At 40.0% G+C, this 21,930-nt stretch overlaps 1 protein-coding gene across 2 annotated transcripts in view; it reads left to right on the forward strand.

The window, feature by feature from the left end:
- The window catches only part of dnah5l (dynein, axonemal, heavy chain 5 like), a 297,168-nt gene that overhangs the window by 259,498 nt on the left and 15,740 nt on the right, over positions 1-21,930 (forward strand). The window contains exon 74 of one of the 2 annotated variants that reach the window (XM_072253688.1): positions 17,676-17,884. The exons of the other annotated variant lie outside the window; for it this stretch is intronic. Coding sequence (XP_072109789.1) covers positions 17,676-17,884 — 209 coding nt within the window. The remainder of the gene's footprint in view (positions 1-17,675; positions 17,885-21,930) is intronic. 2 annotated transcript variants of the gene reach the window in all.

The raw sequence follows: 21,930 nt of genomic DNA on the forward strand, positions 1-21,930 counted from the left end.
CTAATGTCAGGGTAAAACTGCGATAATTTAATTTTAGACATATGAGCCCTGTGTACAACCTTAAACTACAAAAGGCAGTGGCGAGCACATAAAGAGGTTGGGTTAACTGACTCAGGAATCGAATCCCAAACCGCATCAGATAAGGAGATATTTAAATCATGTTCCCAGGCAGTTGTAATTTTATCGAAGGGAGCACGCCTCAAAATCACTAATTTATCCCTAACAACAGATATTAAACCTCTACCCAATGGATTGATACAAAGAAACAGGTCCAGAAAGTTTTTCTCAGGCTTCTCAGCAAAGTTGGATATTAAAGGGTTAATGAAATGTCTAATTTGAAGATATCTAAAGAAATGAGTACTAGATAGGTTAAACTTTACAGACAGTTTGAGAAAATTTTACCAATCTTCTAAACTCTACAAAACAGAATCTGACACAGTGGTCACGCTCCTCCATGTCTTTTGTAGGTTGAATGTTATTAAAATATATATCCCTCCTAAATTTTTGTATCTATTTCAGTCTTGAGCAATTTTTATTTCTAAAGCTTTTTTTGATGCGTTAGATTTTATTATCTCATCCTACTTATGGAAGGGTAAATGCTCCAGACTCAATAAAGCTCACCTTCAAAAATCTAAAAAGGAAGGTGGTATGGCCTTGCCTAATTTTCATTTATATTATTGTGCAGCCAATATTTGTTGTCTTATTTTTTGGTCTTTCTTCCATAATCAGTCTGACTGCCCAAAATAGGTGGCAATGGAGTTGAATTCTAGTAAGGATCTTTCCATTTCTGCACTTCTTGGATGCGCACTTCCCTGTCATTTGCCTAGACTAATTGTTAATCCTCTTATTAGACATACTCTGAGAATATGGGCTCAGTTCAGAAAATATAATGACCTTCATGGTTTCTCTCTCTCCAGCCCTATTTTACACAATCATCTTTTTCTACCTTCCATGCGGGATTCAAGATTTTATGATTGATATAGAAAGGGTATGAGGCGTTTTGAAGATCTTTTTGTGGGTAATCGTTTTGCAACTTTTAGCTCCAGATCTCTAATTAACTGAGTTCAAATTTGTTGGCATGGCAGAACTTGAGTTTATATCACTGGGAAATTAATACCAACCTCTGGATTACTTAAGTGGCACCCTTATTATACTTCTATCCCTATTATAGAATTATGTTTGTGTTGCAATTACTAAGAAGGCATCTGAAATTTCAGGTTAGAACTTAATTATTACCTTAGAACTTAATTATTACCAACACTCTATTGAATATTGAAAGGCCTTGACAAAGTGGATGTGGAGAGAACATTTCCTATGGTGAAGGAGTCCAAGACCAGATGGCAGAGAGGGACGTCCATTTAGAATGGAGATGGTGAAGAATTTCTTTAGCCTGAGACTGGTGAGTCTGTGGAATTGGTTGCCACAGGTGGCTATGAAGGCCAAGTCATTGGGCAGACGTTGATAGATTCTTGATTATTCAGGGTATGAAGCGATACAGAGAGAAGGCAGGAGACTGGGGTAGAGAAGGAAAATACATCAGCCATGATGAAATGGTGGAGCAAACTCAATGGGCCAAATGGCCTAGTTCTGCTCGTATATCTTATCGTCTTACGGTCAATGGTGTGTTATTAACAACTAGCCTGGAAGCATGCGTTCTCCAGGTGAGTCTCAGATGTTCACGATGGGAAGAAATTTGCAAAGTTTTCATGTACTCAGCAGTGTGATGGTATTAGTATTCTCTACATCAAGCTTCCATTTTATTTTAACCTTTTATCTCAGGTAGTTACAATACTAGATTGATGGTGCAGTTTGTCATTTTATATGTTTAAAGCTTTGCCATCTTTCCCCACAGAATTTAATTCAAATACAGAAATTGATTTCCCATGTGCCCAAAGGTGAATGGATTCCATTTTAGCTATAAAAGAATAGGTTAATTACTTAGACTTCCCGTTTTATTCCCATTTCCATGATGTTTGAGTTGAAAAGTAATCTTTCTTGACTCCTTTGAGTGGGTGAAGGTACGCATTTCAAAGGTTGTAGGTTGTCAAATAGCTGCACATTTGTGATAAGCTGCATTAAAGCTGTAAATGTTCAAAAATATTTACAGCTTTATCCAGGAGTTTGATTAATGATTCCACGTGCAGCTATATTATTTCTTCCATTTGAAGGGAAGTAGTAATTTTGGTAAAGAGATTAAATTCGATTTCAGGTCATGGGTGAGGGGCCTGCTCAGACTCATGGGATTTTAGAATCATCACTGGTGTTTCACAACCATATTGCACAATTTGAATCCTTTTCCCAGAAGGAAAGAAGCTGACACCCGTGAGTATGATGAGAAAGTAACTGCTCGTGCATTTGCTGTGACTTAAAACTGTGAATGATATAGCTGATACTGTATATGTATCTTTTATACATCAAGGACAAGAGTATGAGGAAATAATTTCTCGCAAGTATATCGAACAATTGGTGAAGCAAGACAGAATAAAACAAAATTTATTTCGGTGAGGGCACCCAGGAAAACATTAACCCTTAACCTCACAGAATGAGCCAGGTAGCACTGCTGACAACTGAGGGACTAGAATATAACAGAACTGTGGTGCTAGATCCAGTTGAGTAAATCAGGTCCCAAGTTCAAATGCCATCACCACAATCTGCAAGTCCTCATTGTTGCATAAGTACCTGTTGTAAATTACAGCCGATGAGGAACAAATTTCACGACACATGCCGGTGATAATAAACCTAATTCTGATCCTTCCAATTTTGAAAATACAAGTTTTTGCATCTTCTGGTCATTCTGAAGCATTCTAATTTACCTCTCAGAGTAGCCCTAGATATTCCTGTTCAAAGCCTTTCTCCAGGACTATTATCTATTTATGTGACTTGCTGTAGCTATTGACAGGCGTGGTATATGTTGTTCAGGGTGGTTTTATTGCTTATGGTGAGGAAGAGCTGACAGCTGCCTGAGAATAAAATTTTCCCCTAAATTGCCCAAGCAGTGGATGGAAGATGGTGTGGATACAATTCTTTTGTTCATCAGATGATGAGCTTGAAACAGTTTCCACAAAGGTCTACAGAAAAGATCTATGGAAACTGAAGTGTGGATCCCATAGATCTTTTGTGGACCAAATGTAAAGTCAATTTATTACCAAAGTGCAAAGAGCTCAACATTCAGGGATATTCAATATTCAGGAGGGATCGACATGAAGGAAGGGGAGGTGGGGTGGCGTTGCTGGTTAGAGAAGAGATTAACGCAATAGAAAGGAAGGACATAAGCCGGGAAGATGTGGAATCGATATGGGTAGAGCTGCATAACACTAAGGGGCAGAAGACGCTGGTGGGAGTTGTGTACAGGCCACCTAACAGTAGTAGTGAGGTCGGAGATGGTATTAAACAGGAAATTAAAAATGTGTGCAATAAAGGAACAGCAGTTATAATGGGTGACTTCAATCTACATGTAGATTGGGTGAACCAAATTGGTAAAGGTGCTGAGGAAGAGGATTTCTTGGAATGTATGCGGGATGGTTTTTTGAATCGACATGTCGAGGAACCAACTAGAGAGCAGGCTATTCTGGACTGGGTTTTGAGCAATGAGGAAGGGTTAATTAGCAATCTTGTCGTGAGAGGCCCCTTGGGTAAGAGTGACCATAATATGGTGGAATTCTTCATTAAGATGGAGAGTGACATAGTTAATTCAGAAACAAAGGTTCTGAACTTAAAGAGGGGTAACTTTGAAGGTATGAGACGTGAATTAGCTAAGATAGACTGGCAAATGACACTTAAAGGATTGACGGTGGATATGCAATGGCAAGCATTTAAAGATTGCATTAAAGTTTGGCAAAAGAATAAATCAAGGAAGGTAGTGCACCCGTGGCTGACAAGAGAAATTAGGGATAGTATCAATTCCAAAGAAGAAGCATACAAATTAGCCAGAGAAAGTGGCTCACCTGAGGACTGGGAGAAATTCAGAGTTCAGCAGAGGAGGACAAAGGGCTTAATTAGGAAGGGGAAAAAAGATTATGAGAGAAAACTGGCAGGAAACATAAAAACTGACTGTAAAAGCTTTTATAGATATGTGAAAAGGAAAAGACTGGTAAAGACAAATGTAGGTCCCCTGCAGACAGAAACAGGTGAATTGATTATGGGGAGCAAGGACATGGCAGACCAATTGAATAATTACTTTGGTTCTGTCTTCACTAAGGAGGACATAAATAATCTTCCAGAAATAGTAGGGGCCAGAGGGTCCAGTGAGATGGAGGAACTGAGCGAAATACATGTTAGTAGGGAAGTGGTGTTAGGTAAATTGAAGGGATTGAAGGCAGATAAATCCCCAGGGCCAGATGGTCTGCATCCTAGAGTGCTTAAGGAAGTAGCCCAAGAAATAGTGGATGCATTAGTGATAATTTTTCAAAGCTCGTTAGATTCTGGACTAGTTCCTGAGGATTGGAGGGTGGCTAATGTAACTCCACTTTTTAAAAAAGGAGGGAGAGAGAAACCGGGGAATTATAGACCGGTTAGCCTAATGTCGGTGGTGGGGAAACTGCTGGAGTCAGTTATCAAGGATGTGATAACAGCACATTTGGAAAGCGGTGAAATGATCGGACAAAGTCAGCATGGATTTGTGAAAGGAAAATCATGTCTGACGAATCTCATAGAATTTTTTGAGGATGTAACTAGTAGAGTGGATAGGGGAGAACCAGCGGATGTGGTATATTTGGATTTTCAAAAGGCTTTTGACAAGGTCCCACACAGGAGATTAGTGTGCAAACTTAAAGCACACGGTATTGGGGGTAAGGTATTGGTGTGGGTGGAGAATTGGTTAGCAGACAGGAAGCAAAGAGTGGGAATAAACGGGACCTTTTCAGAATGGCAGGCGGTGACTAGTGGGGTACCGCAAGGCTCAGTGCTGGGACCCCAGTTGTTTACAATATATATTAATGACTTGGATGAGGGAATTAAATGCAGCATCTCCAAGTTTGCGGATGACACGAAGCTGGGTGGCAGTGTTAGCTGTGAGGAGGATGCTAAGAGGATGCAGGGTGACTTGGATAGGTTGGGAGAGTGGGCAAATTCATGGCAGATGCAATTTAATGTGGATAAATGTGAAGTTATCCACTTTGGTAGCAAAAATAGGAAAACAGATTATTATCTGAATGGTGGCCGATTAGGAAAAGGGGAGGTGCAACGAGACCTGGGTGTCATTATACACCAGTCATTGAAAGTGGGCATGCAGGTACAGCAGGCGGTGAAAAAGGCGAATGGTGTGCTGGCATTTATAGCGAGAGGATTCGAGTACAGGAGCAGGGAGGTACTACTGCAGTTGTACAAGGCCTTGGTGAGACCACACCTGGAGTATTGTGTGCAGTTTTGGTCCCCTAATCTGAGGAAAGACATCCTTGCCATAGAGGGAGTACAAAGAAGGTTCACCAGATTGATTCCTGGGATGGCAGGACTTTCATATGAAGAAAGACTGGATGAACTGGGCTTGTACTCATTGGAATTTAGAAGATTGAGGGGGGATCTGATTGAAACGTAAGATCCTAAAGGGATTGGACAGGCTAGATGCAGGAAGATTGTTCCCGATGTTGGGGAAGTCCAGAATGAGGGGCCACAGTTTGAGGATAGAGGGGAAGCCTTTTAGGACCGAGATTAGGAAAAACTTCTTCACACAGAGAGTGGTGAATCTGTAGAATTCTCTGCCACAGGAAACGGTTGAGGCCAGTTCATTGGCTATATTTAAGAGGGAGTTAGATATGGCCCTTGTGGCTATGGGGGTCAGGGGGTATGGAGGGAAGGCTGGGGCAGGGTTCTGAGTTGGATGATCAGCCATGATCATAATAAATGGCGGTGCAGGCTCGAAGGGCCGAGTGGCCTACTCCTGCACCTATTTTCTATGTTTCTATATTTCTATATCACCATATACCATTTCGAGATTCATTTTCTTGCAGGTATTTACAGGAAAATAAAGAAATACAATAGATAGAATTTATGTAAAATTATACATAAAACAAAGACTGAAAAACAAACAATATGCAAAAAGACAAATTATACAAATAAAATAAATAATACTGAGAACGTGAGTTTTAGAGTCCTTGACAGGGTGTCTGTAGGTTGTGGAATAAATTCAGAGTTGAGATGAATGAAGTTATCCACATTTGTTCAGGAGAAGTCAAGGGTCCAATTGCCGAGAGAGGTACAGAGACCCAGGTTTTGGAGCTTTTTGATCAGAATTGTAGGAATGACTGTGTTAAACACTGAGCTGTAATCAATGATGTAAGTATTAGTATTGTCCAGGTGATTCAACCCTTAAAGAGCCAGTGAGATCGCATCTGCTGTAGACCTATTGTGGCGATAAGCAAATTGCAGTGGGTTCAAGTCCTTGCTGAGACTGGAGTTAATTTTAGCCACAACCAACCTTTCATCACCATAGACATGAGTGCTACTGGACAATAGTTGTTGAGGCAGCTCGCACTGGTATGAGTGTTGCCATTTTGAAGCAGTTGCGAATTTCTGACTGTAGCAGTGAGAGGTTGAGAATATCTTTGAACACCCCTACCAGGTACATGATTGGGGCCTTTTGCCTCGTGAGGGTTCACTCTCTTGAAAGACATTCTGCTATCGGCCTCTGAGACAGAGATCATAGGGTCACTGGGTGCTGCAGGGATCCTCATAGCTATAGTTTTATTCTCCCTTTCAAAGTGAGCATAAAAGGCATTTAAATTAAGTGAGAAGGAAGCACCACTGCCATTCGTGACATTAGGTTTTGCTTTATAGGAAGTAATGGCCTGCAAACCTTGCCAGAGTTGATGTAGATCCAATTTTGCCTCTAATCTCAATCAGAATTGTTCTTTTACTCTTGAGATAGCCCTTCATAAGTCGTTAATGCCCTTACTGTATAGTTCTGGATCATCAGACTTGAATGCCACAGACCTAGCCTCAGCAGAGTATTAATCTCCTGGTTCATCCACAGCTTTTGATTTGAGCATGTATGGTATGTTCTCATAGGCACATACCAACCCACACAGATTTTAATGAAGTTAGTGACAACTGTAGCATATTCATTCAGACTCAGATTTAATCCCAGAATACTGTCCAGTCCACACACTCGAAAAAATCCTTTTAGGTGTTCCTTTGCCTCCCTTGTCCATACCTTCTTGGCCCTCTCTACTGGTACTGCGGTTTTCAGTCTCTGCCTGTACTCAAGGAAGGAGTAGAAATCCAGCCAGGGGATGAGACTTTACAAAGTGTTGGCATGGTATGGTACGGTAAGTGCTCTGGATGGTAGTATAACAGTGGTCCCGTGTTTTGGCTCCTCTGGTTCCACCAGTGATATGTTGGTGATAATTATTTAGAGATTTTTTTCAAGTTTGCCTGGTTAAAATCACCTAAAATGATGGGGAAGGCATCAGGCTATGCTGTTTCATGTCTGTTGATAATGTCTCTCAGTTCATCCAGAGTAGGCATTCCCAAACTTTTTTATGCCATGGACCAATGTCGTTAAGCAAAGGGTCTGGGAACCCCGGATCTAGAGCCTGTTTGATATGGGTCTGAGGTGGAATATATGCTGCTGCCAACTTGATGGCTAAAAACTCCCATGGCAGATAAATTGGACGACACTTGATTGCTAGATTTTCCAAGTCCGTTGACCAGGACTGGGACAGAAAGCCCATATTTATGTACCATGAGAAGTTAATCATAAAGCATATTGCACCTCCTCTGCCTTTCCAAAGCCGTAGGCTTTGTAATGTATGCCATGACTCTACATTGGATTTCTGGAGATGCAGATGTGAGAATTAATTACTATCTAGTTTCACTAAGAAGTTCTGTCAGTTGGACTAAAAATGTATTAAATTAATTTAAGATGTTCACCACAGTAGGTTTTGATGATTAGTATTTAAAACAAATGAGGAAAAGACCAAATTAAATTCAATATCTTACTCAGTGAAACAGAGCTTACTAGCACTAATTTTTTATAATTTTTAAAAAATATATTCTAACTTGTGGATCCTTACCATTGAGAATGCAGTTTTTACCTTTCTAAATATGTCCATTGAAAGTTAGCAGCTTCTGTGAATTTCACATCCTCATTACCACAAATAACTTCATTCTATCACTGCCTTAACATTTTCTCTGGTTAATTATATCTTCATGGCTAGTTCCCTTTTTGTGTAGGAGCTTGACAATTTTCTTTCCTTCTCTGCAATTTAAAGGATTGAATTATGCCCAATTTGATCCATCTCCCACACTAATCATAGGCACCCTTTACCTTGCACAGCATTCATTAAATGGTCTATTCTGGAGACCACCACCCTGCAGTTCTTGCACACCATGGAGGAGTGAAGAGTGACAGCAGGACCTGGAGTCATACCCCCAAGTCTGTATGGCTTCTTTCTAATTAATATCAAGGCATCTTGCAATATTTTCAAATGTCTGAGATTGTGTCATTTTAAAAGAGTAGATTTTTAAAAAATCAAAACGTATTTAGATATCATATAAAATAATAAGATTAGTTCATGTATTAAGTTATCGTAAATTAATTGAATTGACTTGATTTCTTACATACTTCACATACACGAGGAGTAAAAATCTTTAAGTCACCGTCTGAATGTGCAATGTGCAAATAAAGCATAAAAACAAAGTAAAATAATCAAAATAATTATAAATAACATTTAATCCATGGACTCAAGGTTGTCCCTACTTACACCAAGACTGGTTTAAGCAGAGGAAGGAGTTCATCATCTCATAACTACCCACTTGTGCACCTCCTGCTCCTTCAAAGTAAATATCTGTGTTTCTCAGAATGGCCTAACTAGCCATCACAGAATGCACAAAACCAGAACAAGGGCAGGATATTCTCAATCTCAACTGACTGCCCAACGTGAAGAAGGTGCATTATCTTTCACGTAGGCTCAGCTGCAATTCCATCTGTGGGTCTGATTTTGGTGTTACTTCAGTGCTTATTGTAGAAGATCTAACTGACTTGCAGTTGGATTATCTAAATAAGATGACCATTATAAATATGGCTATTATGGTGAAGATAAGACATATACCTGAACCTATTCAACTCTTTTGGTGCCTACAGGGTCTAATGAGATGATAGCTTACTACTCAGGATTGCTGACAATGGGAAAACCTTTGTTAACAGAGTTGATTCCATGGTTTTGTTTTCTAAAAAAACACATAATATAAATTAACACTGTGTTTGGAGCTCCCAAACAAGAAGAAATGTAACATTCTATCATAATTATAATTCATTTTCTAAACCGAAGCTTTCTTTAAAATAAAGGGATCCTTTACCCTCCTCCTTATTTCTGCCTCAAAACAAACCTGTGCACTGTACTTAATTGTTATCTGGCGACTGCTGAAAAGCTCAATCTGAATTGCTCCTAAAAGCCATTTTCATGCAGGCAGACAACCAATGGAATATTAATGAGATCCAGTTATTAAAATAGCTTTGGTATCCTGTCATCTTTCTGCCTGGGAGTTAAAGTTCCCCTACTAGCACACTGATATTAAGAGTACATTTAATTTTCTTTCTGCATCAGACCTTGCAGAAATGTATTACTGTCACTTTGCATTATGCGTTTGAGTTTCAGAACAAGCCGGAAACCCTTTTAGTGATTATTTTAATGTTACATTCTTTAGAAGAATTCACGAGAATGCAAGTCGATGGTAGTATGCAGCTTAAATGGTTTGGCATGGACTAGATGGGTTGAAGGGCCTGTTTCTGTGCTGTACTTTTCCTATGACTAATATTAAGAAGAGAATGTTTTCTGTCTATGACACTTGGCATTTGGTTAGTTATACTTAAAACTTGAATTCATATGAATTATAATTTGATGATTACAATAACATCAGGATGTTCATGGGCTTAATAATTCTTGCTCTCTAGGAAATAAGTAAGCAACACATTTGCACAATATGCAAATTTTAAAGCAGCTTTTCCCATCAATTAGAACTGCAACTTCAAGTAATGGAACTGCTTCAGGGCAAATATTCCCGGAGTGGTGGCTAGACAATGGAAGTGGATACCATGCCCTTCTATCTGATGTAATTCTGTACCACTGGAGGTCATTGCGCCCCACTGGTTCTTTCCACACCTCATCCTACCCACCTTGACAAAGGTTTGTAGAGAGAGAGACTCTGCATTTAAGGCCTCATCCTGCACTCAATGCCCTCACCACATCAAGTACCCACACTATAATCTTGTTTTAGCAATAGCAATTAGACATTGACTGCCAATTCCCATCACTGCCGCACCTTCTTGCTTCAATGCAATACATGCACAGAGGATCCCATACAATTTATTCTGCTATATATATATATATATATATATATATATATGTATATATACACACACAAATCTTTCTCATTCTATGTATGTTTTTTTAAAAACATTCTACTAACAGGTGAGTTTTTTTAGTCATACACCTTTAATTAAAGACATTGAATTAACAATACAAATCAGATGTAAGCAGATTGATGACTTGTTCAATATCAGCAGCAAAAGATAGAATTAATGATTGCCTGTTTTTGTGTCTGCTTGCCTATTTTCTTGCAGAAGATGGTAGGCGAGTGGAATGAGCTGCTGGAGGAAGTGGCAGGTACAATTACAATGTTTAAAAGACATTACGTGGGTATATAGTTAAGAAAGACTTAGGGGGATGTGGGCCAATGAAGGCAAATAGGATGAGATCAGGAGCACAACTAGGTTGGCATGGGAGCATTGGGCTAAACGTTCTGTTTCCATGCTGTATAACCTATGGCTCTGTGGCCCACTTTAAATCTTGAATTGCACCTGTAAGATATGTGCTGATTTTAGTAAAGGTACGATACATATCGTTCTCTCCTCATACAACTTAAGCTAGTCATATGGACAGATGCTGACAGTTATACTGAATATTTGAGAGTGCAGCAGTTATGCATGTTGCCTAGGATATTTACACAGATAATTGAAGGATAAATGCTAAAATATATTAGTATTATTACATGTACTGAGGTGCAGTGAAAAATTTGTCTTGCATATCATTCATACAGACCATTTCATTACAATAGTACAAGGTAAACTAATATCAGAATGCAAATAGTGTTACAGTTACAGAGGAAGTGCAGTGCAGGTAAACAATAAACTGCAAGGTCATTACAAGGTAAGTTTTGAGGTCACGGGTCCATCTTATTATAGAAGGGAACCTTCCAATGGTCTTATAACAGCAGGATAGTAGCAGTCTTCGAGCTTTCTACTGCCCGAAGGGGGGAGAGGAGAAAATGCCCAGGTGGGTGAGGTCTTTGATTATGCTGGCTTCTCTTGTCCATAGGCAAGAGGCTGACCTCTGTGATGTGCTGAGCTGTGTCCACAACTCTGCAGTTTCTTGACACCATGGGCAGAGCGGTTGCCATTCCTAGTAGTGATAGATCTGAATAGAATGCATCGATAAAAATTGGTGAGTTTCAAAGGGACATGCCAAATTGCTCTAGTCTCCGAAGGAAGTGGAGGCATTGATGAACTTTCTTGTTGGGCCAGGACAGGCTACTGGTGTTGTTCACTCCTAGAAACAGGAAGCTCTCAACCCTCTCAGTCTCTGTACTGTTGATATAAACAGCAGCAAGTGCATCACCTCTCCTCCTGAAATCAGTGATCAGTTCTCTTGTTTTGTTGATGTTGAGGGAAAGGTTGTTGTTGTGATACCATGTCACTGGGCTCTCTATCACCGTCCTTTGCTCTAACTCATCATTATTTGAGATGCAACCCACTACAGTGGTATTATCTGAATACTTGTAGATGAAGTTAGTTTAGAATCTGGCCATGCAGTCGTGAGTTTATAGGGAGTAGAATAGAGGGCTGAGGACCCAGTCCTATGGAGCACCAGTGTTGAGGGTAATCATGCCAATGGTGCTGCTGCCTAGCCTTACTGACTGTGGAGTGTTGGTCAGGAAGTCAAAGATCCAATTGCAAAGGAAGGTGTTGAGTCCCAGTTCTCAGAATTTGGGGAGGACGTTGCTTAACATTATAGTATATAGGTTGGGAGCTGTAGTCAATAAACAGATAGGATCAGACAGAAGTCAGTCCTATACTTTCTGCAAGAATTTTAATTTGTGCTAGGTCGGTTCATTTGTAAAACCTTTTTCAGGATCTGGACATTTCTGGTAATAGTGTGAATTCTGGGATTTATTTTCATCAAATTCAGCCTGTGGCTTTCTTAGTGTTAGAGATCATATCCACAGAAGGTGTTCATCCGATTTAGGTTTATAAATCCCAGCAGTTAATGTAGGCGTCAATCTCACAGCATAACCTTCAAGTAACAATCGATGGATGTTCGGATATTAAGACAAAAAAAAAAGCATTACTTTAAAAGCACAAGAACTTCAATCTATCCAGACAACATTGCAATGATTATCATGGTCACTACCATTTAAGAAATATTAAAATCTAGCTCACACAATTAAGTAATCACTGTTGTACCAGTCACCAGGTAACTCATGAGAAGTGAGTAAGGAAATTGGTGGTGGTGGAAAGGACAAGGTTAATTGTGCAGGCATGGCTAATTGTGCATAGCTCCCCTGATAGAGACTTCCAGATACACAATGCAGTCCTATCCCAGATTGCCGGTGTCCCTGTTCCCTGCAGGCAGTCTCAGCATTTGAGCTTCAGAGCAAGGCATTGATGAGCTGATGATAGCCCTGTATCAATCCTTTGACCTTGCTCAAGGCTGTGCACAATTAAATTTTAATACATTAAATTGACTAGTGAGAGTTATAAAATATAAATACATCGCCCTCATGCACACAGTTTAAATCTCACGTGATTCATTACCTTCAACATGATCTGCTTCTTATGTTGAGAGTTAAACCAAGCTGTAGTTTGTGACATTTTAAACCAATTTCTGTTGACAATAGATGTCATGATATGTATGAAATATGGTGGAGGAACAGCACTCTAATCAGGTGGCTAATAGGTACCTAGCTCTATTTCCTTTTGAGTAGTTAGGGCTAGCATTAGAAGAAAACAGGCACAAATGCTTCAGAGCAGGCAGGACACACAAAAAAAAAACACAGAAGCATATAGTTCTAATTTCTGGGCATAGTTCAGCTGCACCTTTAAGAAACAAAATTTTGAACTGTCACTGGCAACTTTATGATCTTCTGAAAGATTCGGTGAACTAGACTGTCAGGAATGCAGGTACGTCCATCACCAGAAGAGAGAATGCTGGGGTGGACTTCAAGCCAGATTACAGCGTCAAGGCCGAAGAGTGAAAAACATACCCGTGTTCAGTCCCAGTACTCTGATCCAGCCAAGATCCCCTATCTGAGCCCAATTCATTTGCCTGCATTTGACCCACCTCCCTTTCTTCTCACAACTACCATCGGGCGGGAGATACAGGAGTCTTGGGTCCCACCTCACCAAGTTCAGGAACAGTTATTCCCCTACAACCATCAGGCTCCTGGACCTGTGTGGATAGCTTCACTCACTTCAGCATTGACGCCACAGCCTGTAGACTCTGTGTTTATTATTTAGGGGGTTGCTGGTTATGGGGTTCATTACAGAAAGGATGTGGATACTATAGAGAAAGTTCAGAGGAGATTTACAAGGATGTTGCCTGGTTTGGAGGGCGTACCTTATGACAGCGGTCCCCAACCACCAGGCCGCAGACCGGTACCAGGCCGCCAAGCATGTGCTACCGGGCCACGAGGAAACGATATGAGTCAGCTGCACCTTTCCTCATTCCCTGTCACGCACTGTTGAACTTGAACATAGGGTTGCCAACTGTCCCGTATTTGCTGGGACACTTGTCCCATACAGGACCGCCCTTGTCCCGTATTTCCCCCTCCAAGGTAGGGAGTTCCTATGAAACCTTTCGTGCTGAAATGGCGTAAAGCAAAGAAGCAATTACCATTAATTTATATGGGAAAATTTTTTGAGTGTTCCCAGATCCAAAAAATAACCTACCAAATCATACCAAATAACAAATAAAACCTAAAATAACACTAACATATAGTAAAAGCAGGCATGATGTGATAAATATACAGCCTATAAAAGTAGAAATAATGTATGTACGGTATAGTCGGGAAGATTTGTGCAAAAAAATTGGCACGTATGGGCATGCGCATGTCACATATGCACACGTCACGCATGCGCACACAGGTGCTCGCGCAAGGCTTCATGGTCATGGTAGTCTTTCTCGGGGTAAACAGAAGTGTCCCGGGATTTGACTGCTACTTTTGTCCCTTATTTGGGAGTGAGAAAGTTGGCAACCCTAACTGTAAAAGACATGTTGAGGTGAGTTTAACCCTACTTGAACACCCTCCCCCACCCCGGTCAGCCGGTCTGCAAGAATATTGTCAATTTTAAACCGGTCCGCGGTGCAAAAAAGGTTGGGGACCCTTGCCTTATGAGAATAGGTTGAGTGTACTTGGCCTTTTCTCCTTGGAGTGACAAAAGGATGGGAGGTGACCTGATTGAGGTGTTAAGGGACATTGATCATGTGGATAGCCAGATGCTTTTTCCCGGGACTGAAATGGCTAACACGAGGGGGCATAGTTTTCAGGTGCTTGGAAATAGGTACCGAGGGGATATCAGGGGTAAATTTTTCACACAGAGAGTGGTGGGTGCATGCAATGCGGATAAAATAGGGTCTTTTAAGAGCCTCTTAGATATGTACATGGAGCTTAGAAAAATAGAGGGCTATGCACTAGGGAAATACTAGGCAGTCTCTAGAGTAGGTTTCATGGTTGGCACAACATTGTGGGCTGAAGGGCCTAAAATGTGCTGTAACTTTCTATGTTCTATGAATTCTGTTGTATTTCTTTAAACCTATGGGTTCCTGCAAGAAAATGAATCTCAAGATTGTATATAGTATGCATACTTTGATAATAAGTTTACTTCAAACTTTCACTGACAGACCATCGTATTCAGCTGATTGTAACTCACTTAGGGAAAGACAAGATGGCCTTTGAAGCAGTGAAGAAATTTGCAGTAAGATTTCAAGAATGGGGTACTATTTTCACTGGAATCACTGGGTAAACCGAATTATTCTCTTTGGAACAAAGGAAGTTGAAACTACATCTGATCAATGAATTGTCTAGACTGAGTCACAAACATTCATATATGCAATCCAGACAATTGAATGAAGAGCACAAGAAAAATCCTCCTAAAGCAATGAGTGGTTAGGATCTAGAATGCACTCCAAGGGGGGAATAATGGATGTTAAGAGAGAACTGTATAAAATCTTAAAAGGAAAAGAAATGCAATCCAATAGGTTATGGATATAAGAATTGATGCATTGTTCTTGTTATAGAACAGACATGAAATTAATGGGCCAAACTGTCACCTTACATTGTTTCTGAAATAATAATTTCAGCAGGTCATGTGAATAGAAGAGTAACAATGAATGAAACCTGGATAGATTTCAAATGGGTTAATTAGATAGAATGAAACTTTGGCAAACCAATCTTTATTTCCATGGCTTTTGAGATAACATATCCAAATCAAGTCAAAGGTCTTTCCTGCCTCAGCAATAAATAGTGTGATCTAGAGTTTCAGCTAGATTTACACTGTCTTTCTTTCCTCACTACAAATTGCCCAAGGTCAGTTAGATCGATTTCAGTACAATTTTAGAAGTCTTGTACTATTTTTTTTTTGTAAAAAAAACGTCATGGTGTGAAACTGTCTTTCCCCAGAACAAATCAACCAACAGGTAAGTTTTTTTGTAATACACCCATTTTCTGAGTTCTATCTTACCTATGTTAGTGATTTTAAGGAGAATACGGGTGGATGTAGTAAGATGTTTCTTTAAAGATCTCTAAAATATTTTACTTAGAGCTTGACTACTTTATGTCAATAAATTATTATATCAGATTATTCACTGGTGATGAGCAAGATACTCTGATCATTAATCTTTTGCTTATTTATGATAACCACATTTTCAGCTACATTACTACCAATGCACCAGGTTACTCTTAAACACATCAAGATGTGTTTTTGTGTTCAATGAAAGTTATATTTTCAAACACCCAAATGGCCTAGTTCATTAACTATTCTACTTCTGTCTTTATGTAGTTAAGTTTCAGCAGAAATTTAAATGATAAAATCAATTTTGAAAATTAAGGCAATTTGTACTCACATTACTGATTGGGATTTTAGCAGACACTCTTCCCTTTCAACTTGTGCAATTATTAATTAGACTCAAGGGGAACAATTTCATAATGAATGTGGAATAACCTCACAACCCATTCTGCATCAACACGAGAATTTTAGTTTTGTTTTCCTTGTCTGGGAGTAGTAAAGTAGATCATATATTGATTATTGAAACTTTCCAATTTTCATCAGAATGAATGTCTGGTAGGTTCTATAATAAGCAAGTAATCTACTCTACAAGACTCTAATGGGTTGAATTCAGCAAACTTTCTTGCAATTCCTGTTGAATTTTACATTAAGATTACAAAAGATGATGGCTAATGTTCCTCATTGGAATTCTACATAGAGAATGACAAGACAGTGAAATTATACCTCAAGCAATAATTCTTGTGTGACTTAATTATAAGTGAGTTTTAGACCCCAATATAAATGAGAAAAAAATAATATGCTCCTGTTTCATATTGTGTATCATTTATGAACCTGGAGTTAAGTTTAGAAAAGTCAATTATTTTTTAAGTTGAATTATAAAGTTCAAAAGGATCAGATTAAAATATTTTGTCCAAATCAATGTGAAAATACTTAAAGTACATACCTTAATACTGTTCTTAAAGATGTATAATTCAGAACACCACCATAAAATAATATGAGTTCATTCTTTAGAAATAGTTTATCTATAATATGTATTAAAATCCATAGTGTTCTCTGGGTTTCATATTTCTTCACCTTTGTCGTAGAATAATTATATACAAAAATATAATCAAAAGCAAGTGAGACACCATTGAAATACCTTCTTGCTATCGGCATAACAAAATAAATTAATTAAATTATAGGAAATTATCAAATACTTAACACATCATTTGTTCCTATATCTGCTACTTAGAAAAGATTGCAGTTTCTAAGTGTACTGTACTTGTTAACAGAAATTAGTATTGGACAATAAAGGCAAATATAGCTAAGAACTAATTAAAAGCAAGCTAAGCAGATCTATTTGTTTCATGTATTTTGTAATCTCTAAAGACCTATTACCTGAAAAACAATATTATTTGAATATCAAATAGCCCAAATTAGATTAAATGAAATATGAATTTAATTTGTATGGATCTGGGCTCTTCAGGGTACGAAATATAGCTATTTCTGTAAGTGAGTTTAATTTATAATTGATTCATTATTGAATCTGTACTGAGATACAGCAAGAAGTTTCAGTTTGCATGCAATCCAGGCAGATCATTGCATACGGATGCATTTTAAGGTGGTACAGAAGGAAATAATGCAGAATATGATGCTAAAAACAAAATTCACATGCACATCAGTTACTTAGGGTGAGAAAATTAAGACTCATAACAACAAGGCTAGTGCTTGTAATGTAATTGTGTCAGTTTGTAGCTGGGAAGGATTTATGGGGAACAGTAAAATGTAGCAGTAACAGTTTTTGGAGAAACTAGCTGTAGGAAATTACAGAATTGTTACTTAAAGATTGCTCGACACTGAGAAGACAAAACAGTCATCACTGTGTTTCCTAAAGGTGCCTTTTTAATTTTTAATTTAGGAACAATCATAATGTCTGAGGATCTTAGAGATGCTCTTGACAACATGTATGATGCCCGGATTCCAAAACTCTGGTTTAAGATTTCCTGGGAGTCAGCTACTCTTGGATTCTGGTTTACAGAGCTGCTCGAAAGAAATCAACAATTTCACACCTGGATTTTTGATGGACGACCAAACCAATTCTGGATGACAGGATTTTTTAATCCTCAGGTTTGAGCAATGAATATTAAACATTTTTAAAGAACATCACTAAAGCTTTGGCAGAAAAATATTAATAAGTGAATCTTACAATTATCTTTTATATTTCTGACAACACAAAATGTATTCATTGTTCACGGCTACAATTATAGGCCTCTACGGAATTAGCAATACATTAGAAAATGCAAGAGAAATTTCAGGAAAATTTATAAAGAAATCTTCATTCCTTCATCAGGAACACACGGGGGGGGGGTGGGGTTGGGTATTAGGAATCAGCTACAAAATGAGGGATTGTTTTAGGCTAAGGGTGCATAATCTACTCTGCATTAAATTAATTCTCAATTGAATAACTGAGAAACTAATTTGCATGTATATCTGTAATGATATTAAGGAAAGCTCAGTATAAAGTTTTAGGCAGAAAGCAATTATTTCATCTTGGTGCATTTTTCCTCCATTTAATTTCACCATCTAGGTGGACACAATTTAGTAACAGAAGGACAAGAATGGGTCATTTAGTCCCTTCACCTTTCAATGAGAGTATGGTGAAACTCCATTTACCTGCATTACTATCCTTTACTGCAAAATATCGATCGATCATAAATTTGAAACTATCTATTGAATTGACATTTCTTTGTTTGGCTGTGGCAAAGCTATCCATTTTTACGTCATTTCACTAGGTACGAAGACTAACATTCCGGTAGTTTCATTGTACTGGCCTACTGGCCTATTCAATTTTTGTGATCTGTGCACAAAAGCTCTTTTCGTCCTTGTAGTTCCTGGCCTTTCACTATCTTGTTTGGGTCCAAAATTAAGTTACCTTTTACTTTATTGTATTGAAACCTGTCTACTGTACATTTTTTTCACTCAATTAATGTCTGTAATTTTAATCACAATTCAGGCTTGTTTATTATCCATAAGGTTAATTACCTCACTGACAGAAGTCCTACGGTCAGCTGCCAAAATCTAGGAACTCTCCATAAAACTATTTGCCTCTCTGTCTTTCTTTTCCACTTTAAAGTTCTCCTTACAAACTGATCTTTGATTGAGTTTTTGATCCAATATCATTTTATGAAACTGTCAAAATTCATGATACCATTATGAAGTGATTTGGGATGTACTGCTACACTAAAGGTCCTAATAAATACATCATGTTGCTTAAACTGCAGTGTTTTTTGTTGGAAGATTTTGTAATCAGCAAACTGTTGGGTAAAGGTTTTTTTGCTAATTGAGGCACTGAGAAATTGTTCGGTATCATGATAGGTATGTCAGATACTTTGCAGTAGACTAATGAATATTTTGGGAAATTCATAGAGTATACACACAAGTGCACTGTGCAAAGTAGAACAGATCTTGCACACTTAAGCTTTTTTCAAGCAGGAAGAGGGAATCATATCCTTCCGGGCCCGAGACGCAGCTGGCTCTGGCAACAGGGGTGTAAGGTATGGTGTAAAGTCGGAACATATTGACAGGGTATTCAGGCCGAGTTCTTACAGCTAGGGATGGTAGTTATCTGCCTTCATCATCAGGCAGAGGGATTATGAGTGGAGTTGTGAATGGTGATTGCAGGAAGGGATAATAGATAATGGGGTTCAATTGATAGTCTAGCTATGGGATTGGTGATCAGAGAGATGGATTTTGCACTTAGAAGGTAAGATTGACGTTGGCATGGGTATAGGTGATGTTAGGTGAGGGGTTAGTAATCATGGCTGGGGTGGTCAGTTGGGAGGGTGGGTGATTGCTGTGAGCATTAGGAAATGTGGATGCATGGTTCGGATATGAGATCCATGTTTGGAGGACTCTATTGAATGATTTGGAGTAGTTGCTTACTGCAAGGAAGTCTGTGGCCCCCCCTGGCCAGCCTCAGGGTTGCTCAGCTCTCTGTCGTCTAGGGAAACAGCCCTCGGCCCCGCCAAACTGGGTAGTTAGTTTGTGTGGATGCTGTGTGAGGTACCCCACCCCGCACAAATAACAGACAATACACCAGATACGATTAAATGATTTACAGTTTATAGATATTACTGGAACTATATAATTAATAAAGAATAAAATATAAAAGGAAAATAAAAGGCAACACCACATTTATCAAAGTTCAAGCTCTTCGTGCACAAACAGAACCCTCCTTCTTCACCCTGCGTCACCCCTCGGACCACCTCAACCTGCCGCCTGGGACCAACAACAGTGGTCGACCAGACGCTCCACACGAGTCCGTCTCCGTCTCCTTTCCTGGCCAAACACCCTGGATCTCGGACTCCTGCTCGGGGTCCCACCCCGTTAGTGGACTCACAGCACCCGGTCCATCCTCTGTCTCTCTCTCCCGCCTTCTCCCCAAAAACCCGCACATCACAATATCTTACAGACACACAGAAAGCATAACACCTATTCCAATTGGTTCGTAACATATTCTTATCAGTAACATGATCCAAACAAACTGCTAGCGGGAGGACTTTTTCAGCAGTTAACATAACAAAGAAGCCCTTTCAATTATAACATAACAAAGAAGCCATTTTAATTAGACTACGCAGTGACATTAAAAAAAAGAAACCCCTTACACTCTCCCCCTACCAAATAAAGTCATGTCCTCATGACTTCTAAATAACTCGCCAACCAGTCCTACAGACACAGAAACCCATCCAAATACGCAGTGGCATTGCTCCCCTAACAGTGGACCTTCCGCATGTCCACGGGCGCTACATAGGCCAACCTATCTGGGAGCTTCCTAATCCTCAAAGACCTCCGTACCCCCTCACCTAAACCCTAAAGGCTCGGACACTACTAGGGATACCTTGGGTCTGCTTGCCAACTCCTCTCTCACTCGTGCCACCACTACAACTTGGAGTACCCTGTCCCGTGTCCGGGGCCCCGCTTTTTTTCCTTCCTGGTCCTGCTGTAACCCAGACTGCCCACAGCTAGCCCTCCCCACTACACCTGACTCAGTTGGAGAAGGGCCAAAGGTCTCTTCCTCAATCACGAGGAAGTTAGCGAAAGGCAGCATGTAGCACATGTCCAGCACATTATCCTTCGAATCCATATCCTTCCTCATTCCCTCGATCGGTAGCTGCTGTTTAAGTTTCTCCAAACTGAAACGTTTAGCCGGGTCTACTCCTTCAGCCTCCTGCAGTCAAGACGTCAGCTTCTTCGGGGACTCCTTCAACTCTCGCCACAGCCTCAGCAGTGCTGACTCCCGCTTCTTGGCCATCTCAATCTGGGACGCAGTTACTCCACCAGCTTCTTCCACCCTGACCTGAAAGTCAGCAGTTAAAGGACGTTCAGCCTCCAGCTTTTTCCTCCCGATGACTTCTTCCAGGTCAACTTTCAGTTTCTCCACTTCATTTAAACTGTCGATAGTCATCTTCAGGTTCCTTTCAAGCGTCCGCCTCCCTTTTCTGAGATCCATTACTTCACCTCCTCAGGAGTGTAGTCAAACTCCCCTCCCTGGGCTCTCGGTTTTCTGTTGGCCTTAGTCAGAAAACTTCCTTGATCTTCCCCAACTTGTAAGTCTTCCAATCTTTTCTGGATCGACGTCTTGAGTTTCTGCTGATCCCTTCTGAGGTGGGTCATTGTTTCGTCTCGCTGGACTAATTCACCAATACATGACTGCAGTGTCAGCTCGGAATTCTGTTTCTCCTTCTCCACTTTGACAAGCATGAACTCCAAGTCTGCAATGGTCGTCCCGCAAGAGCGGCACTCCATCTCCAGCCTGGATTTCTGAGCGTTCAATTCAGCGGTGCAAATCCCCTCTCTCCTGTGTTTCATTCTGACTGACGACCTGGGTTTCCATCCCCAGGTCCACCACCATCTGTTCCAACACCAGGAAGTTTAACTGGTATGTCGGGTCATTTTTCTCACATGGCACCAAACTCTTCCGGCCAAAAACTCCTCCACAGTTGACACTTCGCTTCTGTTGCCTGGGCTCAGCCACTTGCCTCGCCTCATAGTCCCCCCAGGCGAATCCAAGCTCTAGGCGGTCATCCACATACACCAAAACTCCACACACCTTAAATTCCCCCATGGTCTTCCTCATGCCCCGCAGGAAGGTTGCAGGGGCTCCGGATGTGCCC

This window comes from Mobula birostris, chromosome 3 (genome assembly GCF_030028105.1).
Source record: "Mobula birostris isolate sMobBir1 chromosome 3, sMobBir1.hap1, whole genome shotgun sequence".
NCBI classification, from domain to species: Eukaryota; Metazoa; Chordata; class Chondrichthyes; order Myliobatiformes; family Myliobatidae; genus Mobula; species Mobula birostris.